The following is a 24821-nucleotide window of genomic DNA, read 5'->3' as shown; positions in this document are numbered from 1 at the left end:
CTGCACCATTGCAAAGATCTGTAACAGAATAAATAAATGGCATCTTACAGTTACGTAAGACAAATACTTTATTTTTGTTTAAACTGACTATACAATTATTTCTGTTCCCTAGGCAACCTTTTGTTGAAACTACAACTTAATTTCACATTAACAAAACCACAGACTGAAAGATCAACTGATTATGAAGAGCTAATTACAGAAATAAATAAAATAATTTATACAGTTATTTTCCCTCATACATACACACGCTCACTTAGAAGGCTGCTCAGTCTGCTATGAGCCTGAAGTGTTGAATGAATTGCTTTCCACTGCTTTAGGGACATAGGCCCAAACTATTACTGAGCTGCTTCTTCAAGACCTTGCAAAGGGTGTTACCACCTCCTTGCCATCGCCCAAATATTAATGTGCTGCATGCAACTCACCTTCAGAGAGAGGCTGGAAGTGTAAGGAGAATAGCTAGGCAGTCTTTCTACCCAACTTGGAATGGCCTCTGAAGGTTAGAGGCTCTTTTGTTCTCTAGGCTTTAGAGGGATGCTGGTAGACCTCCATAGCTTTCCCTTTCTCATCAGTTTCCCTTTTATTGAACTTGCTGTAGTGATTATTTTTTTACTTTAAAAAAACCTCCAAAAGTTCAAATCTTTCACTTCTGCTCTTTCTGTAACTCCATCCATTGCCAGCAATGGACTCTTCAGGAACAGGCACAGCGAAAGACAACCCTATAAGCATCTGTAAATAGGGTCCTATGTACTGGAAATACTGGTACATCAAATGAAATTGGGGAAAAAAGACCCCTTCTGCAATGCTGCTCCTGCCCTTGCCCTCACCCTCTCAAATCACTGAGATATCCTCAGCTAAATTTCAGGAGGAAAAGTAACAAGTCTTAACTCTGTATTTTAGAACAGCCAGTAAGTGCAGAAATCCTCATCCGCTCTCCATGAAATGTGTGCAAACTAATTCTTGTTGCTGCACTAACAAGCTAAGGGCTGTAGTCCTTGGCTTCCATCCAGTTTTCAAGGTGCCTAGAGTCCAACACATGGGCACCAGCCAGGTCAAAATGATTGACGGATCCTAGCAGTGTGCAACTGAGATTCTTAATAACCTCTTGCTGAACTGGGGCTTCAGTTAGCTGCTGTACCCCTTTACAAATGAGGAACATAGTCTTATGAGCAGTAAAAGTACACTGTAGCCATTTCAACTTGAGAATGTTTTAAACATGTGAACTGACTACTTTCTTTGGAAGGTGGTACAGAGTTGCAACTGTAATTTCATGATGCAAACAGGTTCATTTAGAAAGCAGACATGATTACTGCTTCTTAGTGACAACTCACTAAGTCTTCAACATCCTTTGAATCTTCAGAATCAGGACTGTCCAAACATGAGCCAATAATGTGTGATCCATCTCCATGGTGTTGCAATATAGGATCTGCAATGAGCCATAACATGTTAAGGACAAACTTATTGTACTGCTAAAAAAAAAAACTTACCTCAAAAGCACATAGGTAGTGCTTTGAAACAGTTTAAATAAAACTATTAAAATGTAGCAACTCTGAGACCCTCTAGTTTTTCCAAAACAATTTCCTCTAAAAAGCAGGTATACAGAATTGCACACTGAACAAAAACCAATCTCTAACTCAAACCTCACACTGAGTGGTTTCCACAAGGGCTGGAACTGCTACCACCCATCACCATTCTTCCAGCTATAGTGGAAGCAGTCTAAAACGAATTAGCTGGCATTTAACATTGGTGCAGTGGAGGAAAACTGATGAATGCATGACTTCCTTGTTTTTAAAAAAGCTTCCAACTCCTTTTATCTAAAGAGGCTTATTTCTAAAGTTTCAAACCAGCAATGATTTGGAAGGGAAGTTAAACGAAGATTCCATAGATAAAGGCTATAATGCACAGAATGATTAGAGGAGCTCAATTACCATATTGAACTAAAGCAGCTGTTCTTAAACAGTGGCTCGGGACCCTGTTTTAATGGAGTCGCCAGGGCTGGCTTAGACTTGCTGGGGCCCAGGGCCGAAGCCCAACCTGCATCACCCAGGGATGAAACCAAAGCCCAAGGGATTCACCCCTGGGCGGCAGGTCAAAGGCTTTGGCTTCAGCCCTGGGAGGCGAGGTTCAGGTTACAGGCCCCCTGTCTGGGGCTGAAGCCTTTGGGCTTGGGCCCCTCTGCCCGGAGTGGCAGGTTCAGGCTTCCGTCCCACCTCCTGGGGTCGTGTAGTAATGTTTGTTGTCAGAAGGTGGTTGCGGTGCAATGATGTTTAAGAACCCCTGAACTAAAGAATCTTGTTTCAGGCCAATTGCACTAAGCAACTGTCTCATATTACCTGTTAATGTTGTCAGAGGTAAGACTGATTCGTTGTCTATATCATCTGATGTCTGGATAAAACCATGGGGTGAAGGAACAATAAGGACAGTTTCATCGTCTATTGCAGACTGATCAACTTGTTCTTCTATGGCTGGAGAACCTAGGTCCTGCATGATGAGAGATTGAAGGATAAGATGTGAGAGGTTTATCCATAATGGGATAAAGAAACATTTGCTTCTAGAAACTGAGTTATGTGCTGGCCGTGGCTGAGATCTTTTTCACAGCGAGCAGTAGTTAGAAGGAGCGGAAAATGACAGACATATTCAAAAGCACTGTTTTAAGTGAACCACAATGGTTATAAACTAAATTTCTCACTATGTTGGCTACTCTTCTCTAGATGTGCTGAGACATACATTATATATTTACAATACTTATCAAGTTATGGTCCCCATGTAGATAAGAGGGCTCTTCAATGTAACAGTTATAACACAATCCAATGGCTGGAACTTGAAGCTAGACACATTCATACTAGAAATCAAGTGCAAACTTAACAGTGAGGGTAACTTAACCACTGAAAAAAACTTACCAAGGGTTGGGATGGATCCCTGGAAACTTTTAAATCAAGACTTTTTTATGGTAAATGATTCTCTAGTTCAAATTTATTCAAGCAAGTATTATGGCCTGTGTTGACACAAGAGGTCAGACTAAATCACAATTGTCCTTTCTGGTCTTGTAATCACAAATTATTTATACAACAACTATAATTGCTTTCTGTGAATTTAATAAGGAAGTTAGAAAAAAAATTAACACCTTACCAACACTTTTCCTTAAGTCATAACTACAACTGCTGCTTTCACTGTCAAGTTTTAACTACTCTAAGCACAGCTAAGTAAGAGTGATCTTGACTGCTGTCAGCTAAAGGCTCACTGCAGAACAGCAGGGGTGACTGGAATTGACAGAATGAAAATAGCAGAATTGTTCAGATTCACAGATGGCATGGAGACTGCTGGGGCTGGCTAGAGGCCCTTGTTTAGAGGGATAGCTAGGATCGTCCAGCCAGTTTTACTAAAACCTGTTCCTCTCGGCAGTTTTGTTAGTACCACCTTTGTGGCTGGCCACCCAGCTGGTTACCCCTTATCAGTTGCTGTCAAGCAATGTATGAAGGAACGCATGTATTTGATGCATGTATCATAGCTGGGTCCTCCCTTACTAAATTAGACCAGATCCTAGCTTGCGCTACTTAGTGCAAAGTATGATGTCCCTAATACAACGAGGAAGCAGCCTGCAGAAAGCACAGCATAGCATACCTTCCAACGTTGAGGAGTGGTTACTAGGTCCACACTGAAAAGCTGGCATTCAAGGTACAGGGGATAGAGGGAAAGGCAACTGGGCACTTTTCCAGCTATAGTTATCAAACCCCTGCAACGTGAGCCCATACCTCCCATGCACTGACACAACTGTAATGGCAGCAGGCGGGGAGAAAAGTCTTATTCAGAAAGTGAAGTTTACAGAGGCCTTTTTAGAGTCACTCCTACTCCTCTTGGCTAAAATATTCCCCTCTCTCTCCACTAGTGAAACTGCACAGACCCCAAACTTCCATTTAGCTAGGAGAATAAACAAATGAGAATTACCAAGTCAATTTGCTTTTTCTTCCTAGAATAACTAAAAAAAAACAAACTAACATCTTTTCATATCTTTACCCATAACTAATGTCTTGAAAGTTTAGATTTTGAATTGCTAGCATTTTTGTCTTTATATTCTGAACATGGTAACCTAACTTATTTTGATTTCTGTGTGACAATCCAAGGATTCAATTGCTGGAATAGAGAGATCTCTGAAACTGCCTAAAATGTAGAGCTTATTATTACATCCATTTCAACTAAAGGGAAAAAAAAGAATGCAAATTGAGGAAAGTCAGTAGCCTTGGACTGTATGCAGGATGTACTGATCCTGCTCATAAGAACAGCAGAGAGAAGGTTCAATGTACATATCTGTTCACTGTTGCAGAAACAAAACCTAACACAGTCTGAATTATAGTGGGATTCCTGGCTGAGTGAGAAAAAAAAATTGTAGCATCTGTTATATTAATCCTTTTGGAGAATAGTTTGTTGAAGGGAAGTGCAACTTAACCTAACAAACTCTAACAAGCCCAATAAAATGCACGTTGATCTTATTTCTTGTTACTTATCCCTATCAATTGTTCCAATTCAAGAAAATGCAAGATGTATGGGCTTGGTATAAAAGGTAGTATCTAGCCCGGGGTGGGCAAACTTTTTGGCCTGAGGGCCACATCTGGGTATGGAAATTGTATGGTGGGCCATGAATGCTCACAAAATTGGGGTTAGAGTGCAGGAGGGGGTGAGGACTCTGGCTGGGAGTGTGGGCTCTGGGGTGGGGCCAGAAATGAGGAGTTCAGGACGTGGGAGGGGGGGCTCCGGCTGGAGGTGCAGGCTCTCGGGATGAGGGATTTGGGGTGTAGGAGGGTGCTCCAGGCTGGGACCAAGGGTTCGGAGGGGGATCAGGGCTGGGGCAGGGGGTTGGGGCATGGGAGAGAGAGGGCTCTGGCTCAGAGTGTGGGTTCTGGGTTAGGGCCAGAAATGAGGAGTTCAGCGTGTGGGAGGGGGGTCTGGGCTGGGGAAGGGGATTGGGGCATGAGAGGGTGTCAGGGGTGCAGGCTCGGGTCAGCGCTTACCTCAAGCAGCTCCTGGAAGCAGCGGCATGTCCCCTCTCAGGCTCCTATGCGGAGGTGCGGCCAGGCGGCTCGGTGCGCTGCCCCGTCCACAGACGCTGCCCCTGCAGCTCCCATTAGCCACAGTTTCCAGCCAATGGGAGCTGCGGGGGTGGCGCTTGGGGCGGGGGCAGCGCACAGAGCCCCCTGGCTGCCCCTAAACGTAGGAGACAGAGCGGGGACATGCTGCTGCTTCCAGCAGCCTCGGCACAAGGAAGCAGAGCAGCCTCCAAACCCATTCCCTGGCTGGAGCCCCAGATCCTGCTCCCCAGCGGGAGCTCAAGAGCCGGATTAAACCGGCTGGAGAGCTGGATATGGCCTGTGGGCCGTAGTTTGCCCACCCCTGATCGAGCCTATACAATGGCTCCAGTATTATACTTATTTAGATAAACATGTGGCTGCATCTGAGATGTGGAGCTGTGTGAGATTGTAATTTGTTTCACAATTGAATCTTTACTGAAGTGTTTAAGCATTTAATAATTGGACTATTCCGCTTAACCAATCAAATCCTGCAAAGAAGTCATGAAAAGTCTGCTGCAGCTAAGGGGACACTAGCGAGATTAGTAGAGTAAAAAGTTGACTGTGAACAATACTGTACTTCACCTTTCTCTTGCTCACACAATATATTTGTAAAGAAAAGACAGTGACTTGGTAGACAAATAGCTGGCTTATTTATCACCTAAAACCATAAACCATCAGTACACTGCTTTGATCCATACTAGCTGGGTCACACTATGTTATGCTACCTATCTGCATTAAAGCAAAATTCTCAAGATGAGAGCTTGGGGAGTCCAGATTCCTAGCCCACTTGTGAGATTTCTGTGCCACTGAATCTGAACCCAAACCCTAGCCTTGATCTAACTACCACCACTTCCCAACATGTAAGGGTTTACGAAGTTCTGAGACAGAAAAAGCCTCTGCACAAAATGCTCATGGAGCTAAAACACTAGAAGACTGAATTAAAAAGCAGTACTATTAATACATTCATAAGGACACCTTAATTTTCTTATCAGGCCTTTATCTTGAACCTTCACTTTCTCTCTCCCTGAGGACTTGTTTTCACTACAGGGGAGATCCACGCTGCTGCAATCGATGCAGCAAGTGTCGATTTAGCAGGTCTGGTGAAGACCCGCTAAATCGGCAGCAGAGCATTCTCTGGTCGACTTTGGTACTCTAGCTCTCCAAGAAGAGTAAGGTAAGTCGACCAGAGAGCATCTCCCATTGACACAGCACAGTGAAGACACGGGGTAAGTCAACCTAAGGTATGTCAAGTCCAGTTAAGTTATTCATGTAGCTGGAGTAGTTTAACTTAGGTCAACTTACCTGGGTAGTGTAGACAAGGCCTTAGAGGCAGTAGTTTCAGATATTCTGATAGTTTCCATCATACACTTCCTTACCTCAGTGACATAAGTGTCAGTTAAATTGGAGTGGGAATCCTCTTCACGTTTGAGGTCTGTATCTGAAATCTCCTCTTCAGTTCTTATCATCACCCCATCTATCAGTTCGGTACTATTTCTGCCACTGAATTTGGAGGAGTCATCATCAATGTAGGCAGACTGCTCTTCATTGCTCAGCTTGGACTGATGGATGTCGTGTGGAAAAGTATCTGCTTCCAGGGTACTTGGAGGATCTGACAGGTCAGTTGACTGAATGTGTGAATCGACAGTAAGTTCTGCCTGGGTTACGGAGGAGATGTCTTCAGTAGCAACAGTGCGAATTATGACACTCGGTGTGTGGCACTGCACTGTGACATTATCACTTGAATTCAGCAAATGTTCTGGCTGTAAGAAGTATTAACAAAGGATACAAAATAAATAGTATTTAGCACTTTGTGGATTTTTCACCTATCTTTAGTCCAACACAAGTTATTGCGGTCAATACATGGGAAACTGGGTGAAATTTAATGGTCTGTGACATATAGGAGATAAGACTAGATGCTCTCATGGTCCCTTCTGGCCTTCAACTCTATGAATTTGCACCTGGTTGAAACTGTTATATCTAGTTTATGGAGGAGTAAATAAAGAGGGACATAGCAAGGTAAAGTGAATCAATGGCAGAATTGCAGCTAGAACCAGGGGGGTCCTGAATCTCCATCCTGTGATCTCACTATTAGACAACATTTCTTCCTTGCTGTTTCTAACAAAGAAGGAGTACCTCATCTGGATTACTGTGTCCCGTTTTGAGCGCCACACTACAAGAAGAATGTGGAAAAATTGGAAAGAGTCCAGCGGAGGGCAACAAAAATTATTAGGGGGCTGGAGCACATAACTTATGAGGAGAGGCTGAGGGAACTGGGATTATTTAGTCTGCAGAAGAGAAAAATGAGGGGGGATTTGATAGCTGCTTTTAACTACCTGAAAGGGGGTTCCAAAGAGGATGGATCTAGTTGGTTCTCAGTGGTATCAGATGACAGAACAAAGAGTAATGATCTCAAGTTGCAGTGGGGGCGGTCTAGGTTGGATATTAGGAAAAACTTTTTCACTAGAAAAGTGGTGAAGCACTGGAATGGGTTACCTAGGGAGGTGGGGGAATCTCCTTCCTTAGAGGTTTTTAAGGTCAGGCTTGACAAAGCCCTGGCTGGGATGATTTAGTTGGGGACTGGTCCTGCTTTGAGAGGGGGTTGGACTAGATGACCTCCTGAGGTCCCTTCCAACCGTGATATTCTATAATTCTGAGGATAGTGATAAACTTAAGTATTATTTAATTTGAGAAAGAAAAGTCATCAGCAGTGATCAAACCAGATACCTTCAGTTCCAAAAGCACAAGCTCATACCACTTCAGCTAAGTGATTACAGTTAAAATAATAGTCCTAGATTCAGGAGATCAAAGTTCTTTTTCTATAACTGCAACAAATTTCCTATGTGACTTCCAATATCTGTCAGCTTTCACCCTCTGCTAATCAGTCACAATACTTCCCTAACTTACAAAGGTTGTGGGAGGATAAATTAATTCATAGATGTGAAGATTTCAGTGATAAGATCTTAGAAAATCCTATAAATAAAAAGTTGTAGGTAACAGATTTAAATTTAGTTGAGGTCAACCACTAGAGGGAGACATCATGTTCAAACCAGTTTAATCTTCAACCAAACAACTAATCTCCAATAAGGACTATGTCCATGCCAAATTTTAAACTTCAGCAAGTTTTCTGCAGCCTGTGGTTTGAAGAGTTTTTTTTTTAAAATGGGAAATTCTCACTCTTCAATCATTTTAAAATGGTCAAAAGAATTTTACTCTACCTGTGACTAGAGAGAGAGTGAGCATGGAAAATTTCAGCTCCAAAGAGAATATTATGGAAAGTTATGAGCATGTCAGAAAGGTGTATGCATTGGGAACTATTTTGTAACCTTAGCATACAGAGGTAACCAGGGGCCTGCTGTAACCACAGCAGCTGACAGGCAATAATTTTTAGCCCACCCTTTTCCCAAGATGTTTCAGCATTCTAACTCTTCAAGATACGTACGGATAAGGCATGGACTATGATCTGCTCTGGGGAGGCAGGAGCGGCAGCAGCTGTCAGGGTCACTGTCGGACTGCTAGTCAGTGTTAAAGGAAGACCTTGGTTTGAGCTTGTCTGTAGTAAGTAAGTGCCCGGAGTTCCAGTAGGCTGGAGATGAAAGGACTAAGAAAGGAAAAAAATGGTCAATACAAAAATTCCCCACTTCCTGAACCATGTTTAAAGCTCTTGGTGCACTCACTTATAGGGAGTCTAGCTAGCTAGAACTAGTACTGAAATCATAGAATCATAGAATCATAGAATATCAGGGTTGGAAGGGACCCCAGAAGGTCATCTAGTCCAACCCCCTGCTCAAAGCAGGACCAAGTCCCAGTTAAATCATCCTAGCCAGGGCTTTGTATAAATAACTCCTTCCCTGTGTTACTTACCACAATTTAATTGGAGCAACTGTAAAAACCTCATTTTTCTTCAATAAACTAAATTTAGTGAAGAACTAATTATGCGTAGTTCTTGCAACTGTCTCCCTGCCCTAAGGACTTTCTCCTACAGGGAAGTGTAGGGTTCTGTTTAGTCCGCTCTCCTGTTCAGCAATGGATAGAAAAGTTAACAAGGGAACATGGTTAAACTGGAGTGAAAATCGTGAACTGCATTGGTGCAGAATCTTTTTACACATCTTGTAGTGAAATTACACTCTGGTAAAAGCAGGTTCTGCTATCCTAAATCCACTTGGAATACAGCAATTTCCACCCACTGATAGGTTAATTCTTGTCTGCCCCTCTGCTGGGACATGATCCAACTCCCATTGAAGTCAATGGAAAGACCCAATGGGAGCTGGATTGGGCCCTGGCTGACCAAATGGAAATGGCGGGGCGGGGGGGGGAGAGGAGATAAAAGATGCCAGTATCCCATAAGGGGAAAGATAAGGAGAGATTCTTGACTTCTTGGTCTTGCTCCCAGAGAGGAGTGACAAGGAGACTCTTGCTACAGCTGTTCAGTGAGGATATGGCCTCCCAGAGCCCCCAGCCACATTTGCCACTGCCTGCAGTAATAGTAGAGAGAGACCATGCCCTACCAATAATGGGATGAATGGTACAGGCACAGGGGGATCTTTTGCCAGCAAGGGTCTCTCGTGTTATAAACTCCACTTATAAGAAAGATTTTTATTAAAATAAAAATATTAAACATACACTGCTATAAGATGTGGCATCTTAGAGACTAACAAATTTATTTGGGCATAAGCTTTCGTGGGCTAGAACCCACTTCATCAGATGTATGAAGTAGAAGATACAGGAGCAGGTACAAATACATGAAAGGATGTGGGTTGCTTTACCAAGTGTTAGGTCAGTCTAACGAGACACATCAATTAACCGCAGGATATCAAGGGAGGAGAAAAAACTTTGGAAGTGGTAAGAGAGTGGCCCATTACAGACAGTTGACAAGAAGGTGTGAGTAACAGTAGGGAGAAATTAGTATTGGGAAAATTAAGTTTTTGTAATGACTCACCACTCCCAGTCTTTATTCAGGCCTAATCTGATGGTATCTAGTTTGAAAATTAATTCCAGTTCCGCAGCTTCATGTTGGAGTCTGTTTTTGAAGTTTTTTTTGTTGAAGAAGAATTGCCACTTTGAGGTCTGTTATTGAGTGACCAGAGAGATTAAAGTGTTCCCCTACTGGTTTTTGAATGTTATGATTCCTGATGTCAGATTTGGTCCCTTTATTCTTTTGCGTAGAGACTGTCCGGTTTGGCCAATGTACATGGCAGAGGGGCACTGCTGGCACATGATGGCATATATAGCATATATATATAGCATATGTATATCATAGCCAGTCCTCGCTTACAGACAGCCCCCAACCTGAAGAAAATACTCACCAGCAACTACACACCACATAACAAAAACACCAACCCAGGGACCAAACCTTGCTACAAACCCTGGTGCCAACTCTGTCCACATATCTATTCAAGGGACACCATCATAGGACCTACCTTCCACACAAACTTCCTCGTGGCTGGACTTTACAAAAACTAGACAAGCCATTTACAAAACACACTTTGCTTCTCTACAAAAGAAAAAAGGACACTAAACTATCTAAACTACTATATGCCACAAGGGGCCACAACAATGGTTCCTGTAACCCACCCAGCAATATTGTTAATCTATCCAACTATACTCTTAGCCCAGCAGAAGAATCTGTCCTATTTTCTCCTCTCCTTTTGCCTCTCCTTTTGCCCCTCCACCCCCACGAACATGATACAGTTCTGTGGTGACCTAGAATCCTATTTTCGACGTCTCAGACTCAAGGAATATTTCCAACACACCTCTGACCAACATATTAACCCACAGAGATCTTCCTGCCAACACTACAAAAAGAAGGATTCTGGGTGGACTCCTCCTGAAGGTCGAAACAGCAGCCTGGATTTCTACATAGAGTGCTTCCGCCAACGTGCACAAGCTGAAATTGTGGAAAAGCAGCATCGCTTACCCCATAACCTCAGCCATGCAGAACACAGTGCCATCCACAGCCTCAGAAACAACTCTGACATCATAATCAAAAAGGCTGACAAAGGAGGTGCTGTTGTCATCATGAATAGGTCGGAGTATGAACAAGAGGCTACTAGGCAGCTCTCCAACACCACTTTCTACAAGCCATTATCCTCTGATCCCACTGAGAGTTACCAAAAGAAACTACAGCATTTGCTCAAGAAACTCCCTGAAAAAGCACAAGAACAAATCCGCACAGACACACCCCTGGAGCCCCGACCTGGGGTATTCTATCTGCTACCCAAGATCCATAAACCTGGAAATCCTGGACGCCCCATCATCTCAGGCATTGGCACCCTGACAGCAGGATTGTAGACACCTGGCTATGTAGACGCCCTCCTCAGGCCCTTCGTTACCAGCACTCCCAGCTATCTTCGAGACACCACTGACTTCCTGAGGAAACTACAGTCCATTGGTGATCTTCCTAAAAACACCATCCTAGCCACTATGGATGTAGAAGCCCTCTACACCAACATTCCACACAAAGATGGACTACAAGCCGTCAGAAACAGTATCCCCGATACTGTCACGGCTAACCTGGTGGCTGAACTTTGTGACTTTGTCCTCACCCATAACTATTTCACATTTGGGGACAATGTATACCTTCAAATCAGCGGCACTGTGATGGGTACCCGCATAGTCCCACAGTATGCCAACATTTTTATGGCTGACTTAGAACAACGCTTCCGCAGCTCTCGTCCCCTAATGCCCCTACTCTACTTGCGCTACATTGATGACATCTTCATCATATGGACCCATGGAAAAGAAGCTCTTGAGGAATTCCACCATGATTTCAACAATTTCCATCCCACCATCAACCTCAGCCTGGACCAGTCCACACAAGAGATCCACTTCCTGGACACTACGGTGCTAATAAGCGATGGTCACATAAACACCACCCTATATCGGAAACCTACTGACCGCTATTCTTACCTACATGCCTCTAGCTTTCATCAGATCATACCACTCGATCCATTGTCTACAGCCAAGCGCTACGATATAACCGCATTTGCTCCAACCCCTCAGACAGAGACAAACACCTACAAGATCTCTATCATGCATTCCTACAACTACAATACCCACCAGCTGAAGTGAAGAAACAGATTGACAGAGCCAGAAGAGTACCCAGAAGTCAACTACTACAGGACAGGCCCAACAAAGAAAACAACAGAACGCCACTAGCCATCACCTTCAGCCCCCAACTAAAACCTCTCCAACGCATCATCAAGGATCTACAACCTATCCTGAAGGACGACCCATCACTCTCACAGATCTTGGGAGACAGGCCAGTCCTTGCTTACAGACAGCCCCCCAATCTGAAGCAAATACTCACCAGCAATCACACACCACACAACAGAACCACTAACCCAGGAACCTATCCTTGCAACAAAGCCCGTTGCCAACTCTGTCCACATATCTATTCAGGGGATACCATCATAGGGCCTAATCACATCAGCCACACTATCAGAGGCTCGTTCACCTGCGCATCTACCAATGTGATATATGCCATCATGTGCCAGCAATGCCCCTCTGCCATGTACATTGGCCAAACTGGACAGTCTCTACGTAAAAGAATGAATGGACACAAATCAGACGTCAAGAATTATAACATTCAAAAACCAGTTGGAGAACACTAAAATCTCTCTGGTCACTCGATCACAGACCTAAGAGTGGCTATCCTTCAACAAAAAAGCTTCAAAAACAGACTCCAACGAGAGACTGCTGAATTGGAATTAATTTGCAAACTGGATACAATTAACTTAGGCTTGAATAAAAAGAAAAGGAGTACTTGTGGCACCTTAGAGACTAACAAATTTATTAGAGCATAAGCTTTCGTGAGCTACAGCTGTAGCTCACGAAAGCTTATGCTCTAATAAATTTGTTAGTCTCTAAGGTGCCACAAGTACTCCTTTTCTTTTTGCGAATACAGACTAACACGGCTGCTACTCTGAAACTTAGGCTTGAATAGAGACTGGGAATGGATGAGTCATTACACAAAGTAAAACTATTTCCCCATGGTATTTCTCCCCCCCACCCCACCCCCCACTGTGCCTCTGATATTCTTGTTAACTGCTGGAATTAGCCTACCTTGCTTGTCACCATGAAAGGTTTTCCTCCTTTCCCCCCCCTGCTGCTGGTGATGGCTTATCTTAAGTGATCACTCTCCTTACAGTGTGTATGATAAACCCATTGTTTCATGTTCTCTGTGTGTGTATATAAATCTCTTCTCTGTTTTTTCCACCAAATGCATCCGATGAAGTGAGCTGTAGCTCACGAAAGCTTATGCTCTAATAAATTTGTTAGTCTCTAAGGTGCCACAAGTACTCCTTTTCTTTTTGCGGATACAGACTAACACGGCTGCTACTCTGAAACCTACAAAAACTTAATTTCCTCAATACTAATTTCTCCCTACTGTTACTCACACCTTCTTGTCAACTGTCTGTAATGGGCCACTCTCTTACCACTTCCAAAGTTTTTTCTTCTCCCTTGATACCCTGCTGTTAATTGATTTATCTCGTTAGACTGACCTAACACTTGGTAAAGCAACCCACATCCTTTCATGTATTTATATCTGCTCCTGTATCTTTTACTTCATACATCTGATGAAGTGGGTTCTAGCCCACGAAAGCTTAGGCCCAAATAAATTTGTTAGTCTCTAAGGTGCCACAAGTCCTCCTTTTCTTTTTGCTGATACAGACTAACATAGCTGACTGAAACCTGCCATAAAATGGTTTCACAAAAGTTAATATTTCATATTGAACCTTCACAGCTCTAACTAATTACAACTAGGTACACATATTGCTCTGGATTTTGTAACACAAGTTTACTTTAGAATCACCATTAAATTCTCCCTTCTCCCTTCCCCATTTTGGAAATCAACTACAAAAATGTAACAATTTAACTGTATTTAAAGAATAAGTGTGATATTGCAAGGCAAGTTCTGTGTTACTTACTGGGAGAATCTCAAAGGTCTGTAGTGTTCCACTATTTAGTGTTATTGTCTCAGAGTCGACAGCAGCAGCAGGAGAATCAGTTGAGGCTATGGGAGTAGGAAAAAATCAAAAAGCCACATGTAAACCAAAATGTGTCAGCACAGAAGGGTGTCAAGCAGGGTATTGCTACTCCCAGTGGTGAGAGAAAGAAAGCTGACTGCAGTACTAATGGCAAGGTTCTCTAGTTTGTATCTAGCATACAATACTCTTTAAAGAAACCATCTTACATAAGATGGAAATAGAGGGAAGAAAGTATGATTAACTGCATACGGATCAAAAAACAAAATGATGTTAAAGGGATCTCATGATTTATGTTTGTAATGACACTTTAAAAGAAATAATATTCTGGAATAAGTATCCATAAGACCACCCTATAGGTCAGATCCTCAGCTGGAGTAAATCAGTGACAAGTCACTACAGTTATGTTTTGTGTTGATCCACACCAGCTGAAAATTGGCCCTATATTTGCATTCCTTTCTGTCCTCCTATAATGTGTACGTGTACCAATGGATGAAGGGCAAGATGCACTCAAGTATATTTAATCACATTGTATGTAATGGCTGCAGCCTACTGAAGGTACAAATGCTAATACTATAGGAGCTTGACAGTTTCACTGGGTTACTGCAAGCAGTTTGAACAGGAAGGAGGCTATTAAATAGTAGCTACTAAAGTTAGACATTTTAAAATCAGCGGGTCTAGATAATTTGCTTCCCACAAGTTTTAAAAGAGCTGGCTGAGGACCAATCTAGACTGTTAATTTTGATTTTCCATATATTGTGGAAAACTGGGGAAGTTTCTGAGGGCTGGATAAAAGCTAATATCATGCCAATATTTAAAAAGGGTAATCAGGATGATTCAAGTAAATATAGGTAGGGCTCCGTGTCTGTCTCGGAAGTCACGGATTCTGTGATTTTCCGTGACCTCCGTGACTTCTGCAGAGGTCAGTGTGGCTGACCCCAGGGCCACCCAAGCAGCTGGCTCCGACGCCAGCTGCCCAGGTAGCCCCGGGGACAGCCACACTGGCTGCTGCTGGAGAGGCTCTGTACTCAGCCACTCGGGCAGCCCCGCAGCCAGCCACACCGATGGCCCCGGGGACCGCCTGAGCAGTGGCTGGTGCGGCTGGCCCCCAGCAACTGACCCCAGGTGGCTGGAGCAGCCGCTGTTGGCAGCCCCCATAACGTTCCCTGGGCAGCTGGAACAGCTGCTGCTCGGCGGCAACTGGTGCCACTGGCCCTACACCAGCAGTGGCCATCTTCCCAGCAGTGGCTCCTTGGGGCACCCCTCACAACAGCGCCCCCCCGACCCCAAGATTTTCTCAGGGGTATTTATAGTATAAGTCATGGACAGTGAATTTTTGTTTATTGCCCGTGACGTGTCCATGACCTTTACTAAAAATACCTGTGACTAAATGGTAGCCTTAATTATAGGCCTGTTACCCTGGCACTGGGCAAAATGATGGATTTCCTGGTAAAACACTTGATTAATAAAGAATGAACACAGAATCATATAATTAATGCCAAGCCACTCTGGTTTATGGAAAATAGATCTTGTCACAAACTTCAAATTTTTAATGAGATTACAAGTTTGGTTGATAAAGATGAATAGTGTTGATGAAATACACTTAGGCCATGTGTACAATGCTGCTGGGAGTGAGCCAGGCCCAAATAGACAGACTTGTGCTGGTGAGGGTCGAACTAGTGTGCTAAAAATAAGCATGGAGACTGGGACATTGGCGGAGGCACAGACTAGCGACTTGAATTCAGACCCAGTGGGGCAGGTGGGTCCGGGCTCAGATGGGGAGCCTGAGCCTCTTCCAGTGCTCCTACATCCACACTGCTATTTTTAGTGCACTAATGCTAACCCCACTAGCTCAAGTCTGTCTACCTGAGCGGATTTCAGAGTAGCAGCTGTGTTAGTCTGTATTCGCAAAAAGAAAAGGAGTACTTGTGGCACCTTAGAGACTAACAAATTTATTAGAGCATAAGCTTTCGTGAGCTACAGCTCACTTCATCGGATGAAGTGAGCTGTAGCTCACGAAAGCTTATGCTCTAATAAATTTGTTAGTCTCTAAGGTGCCACAAGTACTCCTTTTCTTTTTACCTGAGCGGAGAGGCTCATTCCCAGCTGCAGTGTAAGTGTACCTTAGACTTCTATATGGCATGCAATTGGTACTACATGACACTTTGAACTCATAGGTCTTCAAATGTAATTGTAAATGGAATCATCACTGAATAGGTGTGTTTCTAGTGGGATCCTGCAGGGATCAGTTTTTGTCTCCACTCTAACACTTTTATCAGTGACCTGGAAGAAAACATAAAATCATTACTGATAAAGTATGTAGGCGACACAAGGATTGGGGAAGTGGTAAATAATGCAGAGGGCAAGTCACTGACAGAGTGATCTGGATTGCTTGGTAAGCTGGGGAACAAGGAAACAGTGTGTGTTTCAGTTTGGCCAAATATAAGGTCAAACATCTAGAAATAAAAAATATAGGCCATACTTACAGGATGGGACGCTCTACCCCGCAATGAGTCTGACAAAGACTTGGGGGTTCATGATGAACAATCAGCTGACCACGAGCTCCCATTGTGATGCTGTGGCCAAAAGGGCTAATGGAGTTTATGTTATCTCTGCATTTGGCACTTGTGTAAACATTACTCGAATACTGTGTCCAGTTCTAATTTCCACACTTCAAGAAAGGTGTTGAAAAATTGTAGAGGGTTCAGAGGACAGCTTTGAGATGATTAAAAGGTTTGGAAACTATGCCTAGCAGCAGGAGGCTCAAGGAGCTCAATCTATGTATCTTAAAGTGAAATTTAAGGGTGATTTGATCACAATCTAGAAGTACCTCCATGGGCAACAGAAATTTGTTAAGTTGTTTTCAATCTAGCAGAAAAAGGTACAACAAGATCCAATGGCTGGAAGTTGAAACTGGACAAAAATTTGCCTTATTTCTAATCTGAATTTAACAGGGAGGATAATTAAGCAATGGGAAGATTTACCAAGGGTTATGGTAGATTCTCCGTCACCGGAAATTTTTAAATCAAGATTGGACTTTTTTTTAAACTATATGCTGTAGTTTAACCACAGCTATTGGACTTGAAGCAGTAATTAATTCAGGGAATCGCTATGGCCTTAAAATCTATGAATGTCTGATCTGGGGAGAGAGAAGCAAGAGTCATGGTTTATGCCAAGTTGTGTTTCCAGAATTATGGACACTTTCTGCTGTCCACTGGTTTGGGATTAGTATTCCCCTGAGTATTAGTGCATAGAATCTGGACTCATGCCTGCACTCTATGGAGCAGGTAAAAAAAAGTGAAGTTATAAACCTTCCGTTTCAATGCACTTTATCAGCAGGGAAGCACAGCAGCACACATTTTTCAGCATTTTTGTTTGAGTCATGTGACAATTATGCCAAAAGAAATATGCTCATTTTAAAGGAGACCTGCAAAAAAAAAAAAACAAAGGGGTGTGCGCTCTTTTTTTGGCTTCTTTATGATGCACAAACAATGCCCCTGCACCCTGCCAGTGTTTGTTTTTTTACACTGGAAATGCAGGTCTTATCTGCTTTGGAAAACTCTGACGGGAGAACTGGCAGGAAAAACATCAGAAGTACCCAGGAAGTAGATGTGATTATACTTGTATAGCTTATTTATTTCCCTTCCTGTATGGGAATAACCTATGCTGTATACACATTTTTGTACCAGTATCACTGTATTCATACAGGGAGCTTGTGCCACTTTAACAAAGTAGAGTTAAAGCGATGTAACTGGTATGTTTAGACAAGCCTTGAGTGAACGTTTGAGAGAAGGGAATCTTAAATCAGAACATCAACATCTCCCGTGCAATTAATGTCTTGGCTCCAAATCCACCTCTGACCTGAGACCTGCAGCAAGTCCTCCACCAGAACCAGGAAAACCAGACTTGACATTCCTGCTATTTCCAGATAGAATTTTTTTTTTTTTCCAAGTGAGGGACACACTTTTTTTAATACAATAAAAGCAGCAAAGAAAGACACAACTCCTTTTTGGTTTTTCATTTGTAGGTCATCCTTAAATTGTTTCTATTGCTGCCTGGTTTCTCTAGCTGAAAGCTTGCAGCCTTGTTGTCCCTTAGGATATGTTTCCATCTAACTTTTATGAATGTGTTTCTTTTCCCGTTTTCTTTGTCTGATGCTGTTTGATCTGCTGCAGATGGAACTACTAAGAACTCTTAGCCCTGGTCTACACTTGGGGGGGAGTTTATGTAAGGTACACAACTTCATCTACAAGAATAGCATAGCTGAAGTCAACATACCTAGATCGACTTACCACGGTGTCTTCACGCCAGTGAGTCGACTGCCACCGCTCCCCCATCGACTCCGCTTGCGCCTCTCGCGGTGCTGGTGTTCCGGAGTCGACGGGAGAGTGCTAAGGGATTGATTTATCGCATCTAGACTAGACATGATAAATTGACCCCGATATATCAATTGCCACCCGCTGATTCGGTGGGTAGTGTAGACCTACCCTTAGCTGCCTCTGAAAAGGACATTCAAAACACTAAAATGCCCAATAATTCTTTTGAATGATCTTTCCAATGAACAGCTAATGTAAAGAATAAAGAAAAAAGGGCACAGTGAACAATATTTAACTCTTTGCCCCAGCAGTGGCAAAGTGAAGCAAGAGGTAGAAAATATTAATTTACAGTTTATGAGTTTAAGTGAAAACAAAAGATAGTAATTTTCCAGAAATTAGGAAGAACGATTAAAAACTTACATTGCAGTAGAGCCCAGAAGCTCCAAACCCTATGTGCTAGGTACCATATGAACACACATGAAGTAGGGATGAAGTAGTGTTTAATAAAAGTAACTGTTTAAACTATTAAAATTGTATCCGTTAAAGTTTAACTGTTAATGAGTTCAAAACATAGGCATGGGAAATAGGAGTGCGGGGGGTGCTATAGCACCCTCATATTTTACGTGGAGCTCTGACCGCCCTGCACCAAGGGCTCCACTGCCAGCCCCATGCCCCCAGGGCCCCAGCTGCTGACCCCGAGCCCAGCCCCCTTACCCCTGTCCAGATCCCCCGCTCCCAGAGACATGGCTTTGCTCCTGGCCCCAGCTTTTGGGGGGGCGAGGCGGACGGGGTAAGGGGACTGGCTTTCAGCACCCCCACTATTAAAAATGTTCCAGTGCCACTGGTTAACAATGAATCTATCACACATATATATGATCTTTGTCAAGTGCCTTTAGTAACAACATAACAGCCAATCTTATGTGTAAAACCCACTTTTTTGCTTAACTTTTTACATAATATCCCTAGCTGTCCAAAACCACAAAAAGTCTGATTAGAATTTCACCTCTATTACTGATTTTGGTTAAGAAAAATTAACATGTTCATATGCTCTGGTGTCAGTCTTGTGTGCAGCCGATTAACAGTAAGGCCAGCGTTGGAAAACACATGTTCTGCAGGCACAGACATTCCTGGAATGCACAGGTAATTTTCTGCCAGTTTTCCAAGCCTTGGAAAATGCTGTGCATTGACTTTCCACCCCTCCAGTGGACTGCATTCCAATGAAGGACAAAGTTCCCTGAATTAATTTTACAGTTCATTTCCTGCTGCATTCTCCTTTTTGGTATAAATCACCACCTAAAAGCATCACTATAGCACTCTTCTCAGTTTCACACATTTTTTTCGGCACTGGCTCACCCAGTTCAGCACTTCTTGGTTCAGCCCTAGCACTTGGAGGTTCTTCTATTTCTAACATTGATGCAAGCTGCAGAAGCTTTGCTTTTTGGACAACAGGCGCATGTGTTTATGATGTAGATCTAACAAGGAGGCAATACGTGCAGGTTTGGCAGTTATGGCAGGATTGGTGGGTTTCATGCGATGCTCCAGAGAACAACAAACAGCCACCTTGAAATCAGCGACTTTTCCCTTTTTGACAGGAGCTTCGCTTCTGAGGTGAGTTTGGAGAAGACTGTTGCTAATTGAATAAATATTTGAAATTGACACTGACTGTTCAGCAGATATGGCAGTTGTAGCACATTTTAAAGCCGAAAGTACTGATAAAATATCCTCTATTAATTGCCAATGCTCATCTTGCAGCTGAAGCATTTGGGAATCAGATTGTTTTGTTACAGAGCTATCTGAAAACACAGCTGTTATTAGCCCACCTTTGCTCACTGAGTCTTTTGAACATGTCATCTACCGAATTCCAGCAAGTTTTATATGACTGGATCAGATGGTGTCACTTACCCTGAAGCTGTGTTTGTTTTCTTTCAAGTGCTTTTGCAGCCACAGTGCTGTGGTGGAGGTGTGCAACTAGTCTACTTGCCGCTGCAACAGCATGATCCACACTACTTGAAGAAAACCCATCATTTATGGCTAGCTGCAAAGAATGGGCAAAACAATTGACAGATTTCCATGTAACATAACTTGGTGTGCGAGCACAATGTTGTTTGCATTATTGGATGATTTAGTTGGGGATTGGTCCTGCTTTGAGCAGGGGGTTGGACTAGATGACCTCCTGAGGTCCCTTTAAACCCTGATATTCTATGATTGTGTACGCACACTAAGACATGGCGGATCGAAGCTCCCAATTTTCAATATAATGGCAAGTGACAGTCATATAGCTTTCTGTAGTTAATGCTGTCCAGCAGTCAATGGTGAAAGCTACTTTACTGGCACTTTCCAATTTTTCCCCAGACAGACTTCACACAGTCTTCATAGCACTTCTCTAGTCGCGAGCTTATAGTCTGTCTCACAGGCATGTGGTATTCAGGTTCTACAAAACTCATCAATGCACGAAAACCTGTACCCTCAATGATACTTACAGGCAGCATATGTGTAGTGATCATGATGCACAACAACATTATCCGTTATTTTTCATCACATTGTGTGTTGCATTTTCTTGAACTATCAGAAACAAATCCTGTCAGCGTTGCTTGATTTTTGTCTTCTTTTTCACATGAAACAGAGGGATGTTTCAGCTTCAAATGGTTCAGCATTGCTTTGGTGCTTTTTACACATCTCAGCTCTATATTACACAGCTTACATTTAGTGGAGTCTTCTGTTATTTTTGTGAAATGATTCCAGGCATTACTCCTTTTCGATTGCTCCATCTTCACTATGGAACCATAGTTACCAAAAATCACTATAACCTACATGATGTTGTTTGAAGGTTTAATGCTACCAAAGTGTGACGTTGGTCAGTGGCACTGGAACATTTTTAATAATGGGGGTGCTGAAAGCTAACCCCCTTACCCCGTCCAACCCTCCCACCCCCCGCAAGCTGGGGCCAGGAGTGCGGCCATGTCTCCAGGAGAGGGGGACTTGGACGGGGGTAAAGGGGCTGAGGCTGGGGCCACAGCTGAGGGTGGGTGTGGGGCCAGCAGCCTGGACCCCGGGCCAACAGCAGAGCCCCATGTAAAACGTAGGGGAGCTGCAGCACCTCTGCACTTCTAGTTCCTGTGCGTATGAAGTCAGTTCCATAGCAATGGTCCCGACTCCTAACAATGCAGAACCTAGTTCCACATATACTATGAAATGGTATTGCAGCAGCGTTTTCAATGTGCACACTAGGCATTTAAATGTTAACTGAATACATTACTGGTAAGACTGATGCTTATTGGTTAACACTGTACATCCCTAATATGAAGACAGCCCCTACTCTGAATTATTTACAATCTCAGAATCTAAGTGATATTTCAATGATGGAGGGGCAAAGGAATACAAGCACATTCATACAAGTTGTATAGATATTTCCATTTTAAAAAATTATAGATGAAATATTGACTATCCTCATCTGTCCTTCAAATTGGTGTTGAATCTGCACTGTAGTAACCATTTGGCTCTGCTACATACCACGGCACAATTGTCATACTAGTGCAAATCCAAAATGCAGATGTACACAATGTGAGTCTTACTCCTGCAGTCAGTGTAACCCTGCTTTGTGTTAGCCTGGCACATCCATAGTAAGAGTAAACATACTGAAGTATGTGAATTTCCTTAATACAGACAGGGTCAGAGTCTTTCATTACCCTACGGTGAATGCGACTGAAAATAGAAGCAAAATCCTGTACTACCTGTGTGCGCAATGTACAAACTCCTCCTCTCTGAACTGGTTGCGCATATCCTTTAACATATCCAGTGCTAGTTGTTTTCTAGCATTTTAGACACTGTCTCAGATGTGTGCAAGGGAGGTCATGTACAGTAACATTATAACTCATTGATTTCTGAACAAGAGTAGACGGGGCTACGGGCATGATAATTATTGTGTATTGTTGTCATAATAAATAACACACATATAGTATTTTCCATCATAGGAACCTGTATAGACGCTGTGAGAAAGGTATTAGATTGTAAGCTTGGATGTGTGTGTGTGTGTGTGTGTACAGCATGTAACACAATGGGGCCCTGACTGGGACCTCCGGGTGCTATTGCAATACAGATACACACAATAATCATCATCATCATCTACAAATGATTTGTGCAGGATCACATATCAAAATTGAGGTAGAACTGGAAATTGAACGCAGGTTTCCCAACTCTCAGTCCTGTCCTATAACCACAAGATCCGAGTGGCACTCAGACCTAAATGCTTTAAGATACTTGCTTTTCTTCATCATCTTTAGGGCCCTACTAAATTCATGGTCCATTTTGGTCAATTTCATGGTCATAGGATTTTAAAAATAGTAAATTTCATGATTTCAGCTATTAAAATCTGAAGTTTCATGGTGTTGTAACTGTAAGGATCCTGACCCAAAAAGTTGTGCAGGGATCACAAAGTTATTGTGCGGGGGGGTTACGGTACTGCTACCCAGACTTCTGCACCGCTGCTGGCAGCGGTGCTGCCTTCAGAGCTTGGCAGCTGGAGAGCGGCGGCTGCTGGCCAGGAGCCCAGTTCTGAAGGCAGAGCCACCACCAGCAGTAGCGCAGAAGTAAGGATGGCATGGTGTGGTATTGCCACCCTTACTTCTGTGCTGCTTCCTGCAGAGCTGGGCCCTCAGTCAGCAGCCACCGCTCTGTGGCCACCGAGTTCTGAAAGCAGCAGCGCAGAAGTAAGGGTGGCATGGTATTGCCACCCTTACTTCTGTGCTGCTGCTGGCAGGGTGTTGCCTTCAGAACTGGGTGCCCGGCCAACAGCCGCCACCGTCCGGCTGCCCAACTCTGAAGGCAGCGCAGAAGTAAGGGTGGCAATACTGCAACCCCCTAAAATAACCTTGTGACCCCCCCCGCAACTCCCTTTTGGGTCAGGACCCCCAATTTGAGCAATGCTGGTCTCCCCCATGAAGTCTGCATAATATAGGGTAAAAGCACACAAAAGACAAGATTTCACAATCCGTGATGCGTTTTTCATGGCCGTGAATTTGGTAGGACCCTAATCATCTTAAAACAAGAAACCTTTAGGTTTTATTGTAGGACGTAACAAGTATGAGTTTCAACTACTTACAGACATGAGTAATCTGGACTGGAATCTGCAAAGCTGCCACAGGACTTGGAGAGTTGCCTGCATTCTCCTCCAAGTGAGCCACTCGAATCTGTACATGCTGAACCCCTGAATTGGGATGAGTGTTTGATAACCCACTTCCAGATTTGTTTTCCGAAAGCTGGTGCCCTGGGTTGTTTTTTTGGTTCTCATGCAGCTGTTTAAGACCTTTTATTAGCACTAAGGGAGAAAAAGAACATTCATTCTCAGACATGCTGAAGAGGGGCATTTGGAATCAACACTATGCATCAGCTCTCTGAGAAAGATCTAAACTGAGGGTCTCACCCGTTGGACTCTTTGTAACTTCAAGAGCCCCTGGGGTTTGAGAGAGCATGTGCTGCTGGTGGGGAAAGTAATCAAAGCCATCCAAATAGAGCATCACTGATTTTCCACCCCAAAGGGAGCACTCGCTGGAATACGGACAAGAGTAAGTGCTCCCCTGTTGAGGTATATGTTAAGCGTCCAGAGCACAGAACAGGACCACAAACTCTTAACCAGATGGCTTCTCTTACTGCTGCCTTTGAAAACTAGTTACTAGCCCCATCCTATGATGTTTTAGTGGCTGTGGGTGAGGCATGTGTCCATACGAAATGGGGATCTTCCTGAGCATTTACAGAATAAACATATTTCAACAACAGTTCTGGCTCATGCTTCTTTGATCTGCCTAGCTAAAGCCAGAGCTATTGTTCACTGACTTGCAACAAAGACCATGTGGCAACTCTCTCAAATGATTAAAGGCAAGAGAGGAATTGGGAGGGAGACATTAAGCAGGGAGTTCCAGCATATAATAAAGGCTGGAAATGCTGCAAGGCCAGGACACCACGAATCTTGTGAGAGACTATGGAGCCTTCCATATGAAGCCCAGCTTTGCTTTTTTCAGCTGAGTCCCGGACAAGATGATGCTTTTTCAAGGAGACATCACAGCCAGCATGGACCCTGGAAGAATGAGATGTATGTCTGCTTTGCAGACTTGTCATCTGAAGACGAGAACCTTATCAGAATTGTTTGCACAAACAATTTGAGCGCAATTGCTGGTACTTCTTATGGGAGAAAGAACCCAAAGGATAGACAGAGGCCAGCATCAGATAGATCAATCAGCAGAACAGACAGGAAAGTGGTCTAGATTAATCATGGGTTTGTTAGTGTCTGGTAATTCCTATCTGTCTGTGTTTCCATCTTTTGTTCTTCTTGTGTCTCATTCATCTCTTTCTCTGCCTTTTGCTTTCCTTTCCATCTGACTTTCTCCCTGTTCTTTCATTCTTTCCCTGTTTCCCTCTGTCTGTTCCTCTCTATCTAAGTATTTGTTTAATCCCAAACTCCAATCTAA

General features: G+C 43.3%; 1 protein-coding gene across 3 annotated transcripts in view; it reads right to left on the bottom strand.

Moving 5' to 3' along the window:
- Positions 1-44: 44 nt before the first annotated feature.
- Positions 45-24821, bottom strand: part of DMTF1 (cyclin D binding myb like transcription factor 1) — a 66888-nt gene continuing 42111 nt past the window's right edge. For all 3 annotated transcript variants that reach the window (XM_038389120.2, XM_038389115.2, XM_038389132.2), the window contains 6 exons: positions 23459-23674; positions 13988-14073; positions 8500-8658; positions 6437-6820; positions 2331-2478; positions 45-1423 (listed from right to left, as the gene is read on the bottom strand). In XM_038389120.2, coding sequence (XP_038245048.1) covers positions 1314-1423; positions 2331-2478; positions 6437-6820; positions 8500-8658; positions 13988-14073; positions 23459-23674 — 1103 coding nt within the window. In that variant the 3' untranslated portion in view covers positions 45-1313. The remainder of the gene's footprint in view (positions 1424-2330; positions 2479-6436; positions 6821-8499; positions 8659-13987; positions 14074-23458; positions 23675-24821) is intronic.

The sequence above is a fragment of the Dermochelys coriacea genome, chromosome 1 (genome assembly GCF_009764565.3).
Source record: "Dermochelys coriacea isolate rDerCor1 chromosome 1, rDerCor1.pri.v4, whole genome shotgun sequence".
NCBI classification, from domain to species: domain Eukaryota; kingdom Metazoa; phylum Chordata; order Testudines; family Dermochelyidae; genus Dermochelys; species Dermochelys coriacea.
The sequence above is the reverse complement of the archived record's forward strand: the minus strand, read 5'-3'. Positions and strand labels throughout refer to the sequence as shown.